The sequence below is a fragment of the Anopheles funestus genome, chromosome 3RL (genome assembly GCF_943734845.2).
Source record: "Anopheles funestus chromosome 3RL, idAnoFuneDA-416_04, whole genome shotgun sequence".
In the NCBI taxonomy this organism is placed as follows: Eukaryota; Metazoa; Arthropoda; class Insecta; order Diptera; family Culicidae; genus Anopheles; species Anopheles funestus.
The window spans coordinates 27253617-27261006 of NC_064599.1; the positions used below are offsets into that span (position 1 = coordinate 27253617).

General features: G+C 40.6%; 1 protein-coding gene across 1 annotated transcript; it reads left to right on the forward strand.

Moving 5' to 3' along the window:
• The first annotated feature begins 273 nt into the window (after positions 1-273).
• LOC125770537 (uncharacterized) lies at positions 274-959 on the forward strand. The gene is made up of 2 exons (XM_049440248.1): positions 274-440; positions 524-959. The coding sequence occupies exons 1-2, from the start codon at positions 423-425 to the stop codon at positions 695-697; spliced, it is 192 nt and encodes a 63-aa protein (XP_049296205.1). The 5' UTR covers positions 274-422; the 3' UTR covers positions 698-959.
• Positions 960-7390: the final 6431 nt, after the last annotated feature.

Consider the following 7390-nt stretch of genomic DNA (forward strand, 5'->3'; position numbering starts at 1 on the left):
TAGTGACTGTATGTTTGCTTCCTTTTCCGTACCATTACTAGGGGGGAGAGAGAAGGTGGATGGCATCGGGCAAGGTGCCACCCAAATTGAACCCAACCCCGGTAAAGCGATCGATAGACTGGTGGATTTCAACTCAAGTGCTTCCCTCGGTTAGCTCGGGCATGACCCGGGCACCAAATACCACACACTTTTCGTAAGCTTTATTTACACGCACCAGACATAACGGTTTGCGTGCGCAAGGAAAAACACCGTGACAAAGCTGATGTGATCAAACAAATTTCACTCTATGGTGTATATAAAGCCAGCGACAATTGATCGTACTGCATCATTCACCGTACCAAGTGCATCGTGCGATCATCTGCCCACATTGGGAAAAGTCAAACGGAACGCCGCAGCCAAAACGATAAACATCAGTATCAACGATGAAGCTTCTGATTGTGGTAGGTTAACCTTTTTGGGGGAGGCAGCACAGCTCTATAGTTTCGAAATCAATTCTTTTTTTTTTCGTCCCTTTACCCAACAGTCCTTTGCTCTGTTCGTTCTGGCTGTGACGCTCGTGTCCGCACTGCCAGCCGTCCAGGATGAGTCCATTCTTGGTGGGGACGTGTACGAAGCGGAAGTGGACAGTTTCAACCCGCAAGATCCGCAAGCCTTCCTGAAGCTGAAGAAGTTGAAGAAGTTGCTATTCCTCGGTTAAATGCTGTTCCGCGTAGTTTGTACGAAGTTCTTCAAGCCATACATTAATGCGGTCCAGTGCTGCTTGACTCCAGTCTTTCTGTAAAATAATGCAGAAATATGCGTAATGTAGCAGCACCATATCCATTTCATTTGCAAAGATGTCATTCTTCCAGAGAGCACTTAGGATCTTGAGAGTTTGTAATTAACGTTTTGTTTTACAATTCCGCCCACCTTTATCATACACCATTTTTTTTAATTAAATATACACTTTTATTTTGTTAGTGTTGGTGTTTAGATTTTTTAATCAGATTTACAATCATCATTTTTATTTTACAGATCAATCATTTCGTTCCCTTTTCTTCTTTTCTTACTTTGGACAACACTACTACCTCCTTAAAGACAGGCGCTATTCCCAGGAAACCTGTCTTATATTGGACTGATAAGCTTTATATACCTCCTGCTCCGCCAGAGACAATCAATCCTTGGTTTAATATCGATCTCAATTAGATCGCGATGTTCTTAGATCGCGAGATTAGATCGTTACGCCACTTATAAATGTGTTCACTAGCAGGAACGGTAATCGCAAAGTGAAAGGTTTCAACCATTTCGCTTTCAAAACTGGTGACCTTGTCCCTACCATCGTTCGGAACGTATTTCCTCCTTATTATGTCTTTACTTATTTAGTAATTTTTTATTTTGGTCGATTGCCGTAAGTCAGGGATCTTCAAACTTTTTGGAATGGGCCGCTTTGAGTGGATTAGCCGCAGCTGAGGGCCAGTCTTGGGATCTCTCGGGAGGGCTTAATTGGGAAACCCCTGCCGTAAGTCGAACGAAGATCCTTTTTGCCGAATCGAATTCTATCATTAGCGCCACCTAGTGTGCGGTCCACTAATCTAGGTGATCGTTCAGCGGATCACTAGATTCAGCAATACTAAGTGACAACTAGTTCAAGTTCGCTTGAATGTGACGGTTGCTTGTTAACATTTGTAGTACATTCCGCGTGTTTCGTGCATAATCCACTTTGTATGTTTGTTAAGTTGGGTTTGTACAACTATTTTAAACGCCTGTTTAGTACAAAATTTGAAACAAAATTCGATCCTCTCGCTCTCTCTCGTTGTTGGCTTAACGCACTTAGAGTCCGGATGGGATTTGATACCCGGTCCTGTCGGGTGAAACCGGCGCCGTTTAACACATACACCACCCTGTTGCCATAAAATTCGATTCGATGTCTTCCAATGTTTGAAATCGTATACAGAATCAATATCTTTCCAACATTATTTTTCATTTCCTTATTTCGATGGAGAATCTTCAAACGATATCCGACCATCGGAAAAAAATCGCTATCATCCAATTAGTAACAAATTGATCGATCACGATTGATGTGATTGGATTGTTGAATTGTGAAAAATTGTGAATTTTTCGACCCCACCTCCCTTCTTTTTGTAACAAAACGTAACGCATCCCCACTAGTAAAATCCAGTGTTTACGTAATAGTTTGTCTCTTTTGGCATATTTTGGCACTTTTTCGAAGTGTCTATATAGTTATGCTACGAGAAAATATAAAAAAAGAAATAATCTTGTTTTGCTATATGGGGATCTTCGCTTGGTGTTAAAGGATCGTCTCTGAAGGATACTACCGGCCAAACATGGCAAAAATAAGGAACTCTCACTGATTGGCAAGGGATACATAACTTCATAAAGACATATGTCCACAGCAAACCACAGGACTTGCGTCCGATGTATGTCCAATGTTAACAAAATAAATTTATATATTTTTCTTGCTCGTTAACCGGAAAGATTCATAAGACGGACGTGGTAGATTCTTCCAGAGACTAATACCTTACTTCCGGGAATATGTGAAGTGTTTAAGGAAATATGTTTCGAACACTATCACAATTTCTGGGTTGTGGCTTATTTGAAAGATGTTGTATTCAAGTGATAGAGCAGTTAATTTTTGGTTGTAAAGTTTTCTAAATCGGAAAACAAGATTTAACCATTCCATCCTAACCAGCTTCAACATTTCCATAAGAATTCTTAGTTATTTATCGTCCATTGTAACCCTGCAATGATTAACTAAAAAATCCATCTTAAATTGACTGTTAACGTTCTTCATTTAAAGAAGCAGATCAATTTTTCGGCTAGACAACTCCAGTTCAGCTGCACACGTTCACCGTTGAAGCCCCTGAAAAGCCACGTCATGGGCAATTCCAATTGAATGCAGTCGTCTTCCTTGGAATATTAGTGACAGCCAGATGGTGTTGTTACGAAAGCTTTAAAGGTTAAAGCAGTGAATTAACATTACTTTAATGTTTTAAAAACTGCATATAAATATCAGACGCCGTTAAGTAAATCAATTAAAAATTACAAATTGACATTAAATGGATCGCAAACAATTCAACCGTAGAAGATCGCGTTGTAGCTTTCCAAATTAAGAAACTTATGCAAATGATCATTTGGTTAAAATGCAGTTCGTTTTCACTTCTGCAATCTTACGCTGCCAAACCTTCTTGATGCAACTCATGTAAAATGTATGAATCCATCTCAGCAATGCAACGGAGGAATAAATTTAATCGCACCGTTTCTATTCTAACAAGGTATCTAAACAACTGTCACCACAAAAAGGGTCCAATTTCATTCACGGTGGTCAATGCCAATGCTTATCGTGGTGCCCTTTCAGAAACCTCCGAGTGCATCTTGTGGCGTGTGGATGACAAATGGAAGCCGAAAAAAAGCCGAGGAACCATCCCAAAAAAACCGACGCACTTTCGATTTCATTTGCATAGGAAATTTGCATACATTCACACAGACGTGTAAATTACCCCGTGGGTGACGGATTAGTGATATGGTAGGGTTGGGTCCAACCCTTTCTTCAAAAAAAAATATAACTCTGACGACGATGATGAAGGTCACTGTCATCGATGTTGCAATGAAATGGCCTCGAAACAGTTCACTCGCTCGTAAAACGATGATCAAGCCAAGCCCGACAAGGTTGCTGTATGCTAATGATTTTAGGGCCTTACGATCATAAAATTGAGTAACGTTCGAAACATGTACGCCTAGTTTTCACAAGTTTATTACTCCTGCTTCGGACTGATAGAAACCTCTAGAGTTAGCATGTTTTTTTTTTATTATATTGAATATTGGATATCAAACTTTCTCTAATATTTTCTTAAATAAACATGCCCCTGCCCGGGGGTTTTTCATTATGTCCTTCAATCGAAAAACAAAACAAAACAAAAAACACAATCGTTACAGAATCGATATCACTCGAGAAACAACGTTAGCGCGCCAAAAACAAAAAAATTGTGACGTTTCCTTTTACTGCTGTTGTTACGTTACGCCAACGTGTTTGTGGAAACACGTACTGCGTTGCATGCTGTACCGAATCGAGCGATAAACATCAACCATGTTGCCATGGAAATGTTAACTGTCACACGCACACGTACCAACCGCATACTAATCAATCAAAGCCTACTAGGAACGATCAGTGACATCTATGACGTCTTCGTTAGACGTTGACAGATAGTTACGAAAACAGTCGAACGTGTTGGAGAATAAAATAGTAAATATACCTACTACAGTTTAAATAAAATACAATAAATATACACTTCTTCTTCTTCTTCTTCTTGGCTTAACGACCTTACAGGTCACGCCGGCCTTTTTTGGCTTACTAGACTTATTTTACCACGTAGCCGGATAGTCACTCCTTGCTACGGGGGAACGGTCCGGATGGGATTTGAACCCGGTCCGGCCGTGTGGACTGGCGTCGTTTATTACATGCACCACCGAACCGCCCGATATAATAAATACACACTATTATATTTTTTTATATTTCGTATAAGGAAACCAGACATACTGTTTCCACCTTGTACATATAAATTCAAAGAATAAAATTTCCGGATTATTTTTTTTATTCTCACTTAAATGCACCTCTTCCACGTGTTAGAATCCAACAGATAGCCTTCATAAATCAACAAATTCAATTCAAAAAAGTTATCTATTTCCTACTTGTTAACGCACGAATGAACCTGAACTAGATAGCACTAGAAAAAAGGTGTTTGTGCAGCTGGCCCGGAAACAAACACTTTCTTGCAGACATTCATCATCTTCCATCATTCGGCAACTAGCAACAAAAAAAACATTAGTAACACAAACACATCCCTCCACACATTGTTTACCCTTCGTAATTATTCGTCATCCCTAATAAATGATACAATTACTGCCCAATTCCATCGAACCCATCGTACACCTTCAACCGCCATGATGCAGCAACATTTACATCGCCGCGATATGGGCAAAGTGTGAATAAAATATTTCCCATTTTTGCTCCGTACAAATAGAATTGTCCGTGGTGAAGCATAACAGCATTTACGCAAGTAAAGAGATTGGGAAGTGACAATCAGCAACAACGAAAAAGAGGAAGACGCGCGCGCGCCCGCGCATACACACGGTTAGCGTCTCTTTAAACATTTGAATTACTTTTAGCAGAAGATCGTGTGTGCGTGTGTGCGTGCGTTTTTTTTCTCACACTTTTGTGCAAGTTTTTCTAATGACCCTCAATCCTCTCAATGTGATCCGGTACCTGATTTTTTGATCAAAAAGTGCTAAAGTACCACCGTTTACTTCCGAGTAGGGTTGGTTGTTTTTTTCGTTGTTGTTTGGGGTGGGTTCGTCGCTTTCCGGCATTGAAGTCGTTTGTTTACTGACGCGAACAGCCACCAAACGGGAAACGATAGTAATGAATCGAAATGATTCATTTGTCGAGGTGGAGAGAAAAAAATGCCCCTCAAAACGAATAAAGAAGCTAAATCAATATAATTAATTTTTTTTTTTTTGGGCGGGTAATGTTTTTGACACTAAGATGACTTTTGTTGATGCGGTACTTAAGTGTTTTTAATTAATTTGCTATGATTGTTTAGATTTGTTACGGTTGTTATCTGGTTAAGTTGTGCTTAAACTAACATCATTTGAGCGTAAAAATGTAATCAAACATAAATTAATTTTTATATAAAAACTTGAAAAGTGTCGCTTTTTTATTGCACATTTGAACAATTTTCAGTCCCAAGAAAGTTCTAAAAATTAAATACAATCAACAACAATTTTTTTTTAGAAATATCCCTTTTTCTTCTTCTGAAGATGCAAAATAGAACAAAAAATTCCACACGCCAGGACCGGAGCATAAATCCCATCCAGATCAGTCCCCACCGTTAACAAGGACTGATTCTTTCAGCTACTTGGTAAAAACAAGGCTAGTAAGCCAGAAATGGCCAGCATAACCTTAGAGGTCGTTAAGCCAAAAAGAGTGATAAAGTATTATTTCTTGTTTGCTTTTCTCAAACCTAAGCGCATTTTTCTGCCACAAATACAAACAGGGACTGAAACTCAAATACCTTCTTCTTCCCTCTCCCACCGCTCAGCAAACAAACGATCACTGAACGCGAAATTTTCTGATGCCGAAATTAAATTTCTTAAGCTCAGCTTTAAACGCACAGAAGGCATCGGAATGTCTTTCTACCGTTTTTCGTACCAAAAGTAATCTCGCTGCTGTTTGCTGACAAACATCTGGCAAAAGGAATCTGTTTGTATTCGTTTAAACTGACAGAAAAAAAAATCCACCTCCCCCTTGTCATGGCCCGCAAAAATCCTTTCCAGTGATTGTAGCAACCAAACCGACCACATACGCCACAATGTGCGATATTTGCATTTTGCTGAGTTGGTTTAGAAATTCACAATTCATCACCGTACGTCACCGATTCTCACATTCTATTCTGTGGAGCATCCCGGAAACGGATCAGGAGCGAACATTCTGCACGATCGTGTTTGTCGTATGATGTTGCCGTTTTTTGCGTCTATTCTGCTCGAGTGAAAATCCACAATCTTCCTGGTTCATTTGATGCTACAATCAATCGCATCCGTGAGCACGTTTTAGCATACGAAAGAGAATTCTCACGTACCGTGTATGGAACGGCTCGAACAAAGCGTACAACATTATAAAGAGCATAAATACATGATGCCACGTCGTGTGTGTTTTTTTTTTACTTTGCTTTTTAGCATAAAACAATGGCGCAACAATGGATGTGCGGGACAAGCACATCAATCGATCAGGTGCACAACGCACAACAAATGATAAATGTGACACCTTTTCTGCCCACCTTTAGGTGAGATGATTGGTTGGTGCTTTTGTGCGTTTTGTGCGACAACAGGTCAAATCTGACCGACGGCTAAATATTGGTTGAAGGCCCTTCGCGACCCCCGGGGGCCTCCATACGAACGGTGGAAGGTCGTTGCGGATGGTCAGCTTTTAACGCTCGTCGCGATCGACGTCAACCAAACCCAACAGCCGAAACTCGGGCTCGGGCTGCATAATGATTAGGGGATGGGTAAGTCTTACACAAAAAGGAAGCGAGGGAACGCACCTTATCAGCATACGGGGGACGCTTGCAACCCTTGGCATTGGGGTTTGGCAGTAGTGTATTGCAACAATAACCCATCCCGAAGCCCGAATGACACACCCGGAACGAGAGAGGGAGAGAGAAAAAAAAACCATCCCCATTGCACGATCGTAGGGCGGGTCGAGCCAATTGTGTGTGGGGGGCTTTCGATCGGGTTAAGAAGCATAAGGCGTTTAAAAAGGGAACCCCCACATAACGAGCCCGATAACAAGCGTGTTTAAGGAAGAGAGAGAGAGAGAGAGAGAGAGAGAAAAGTGGAC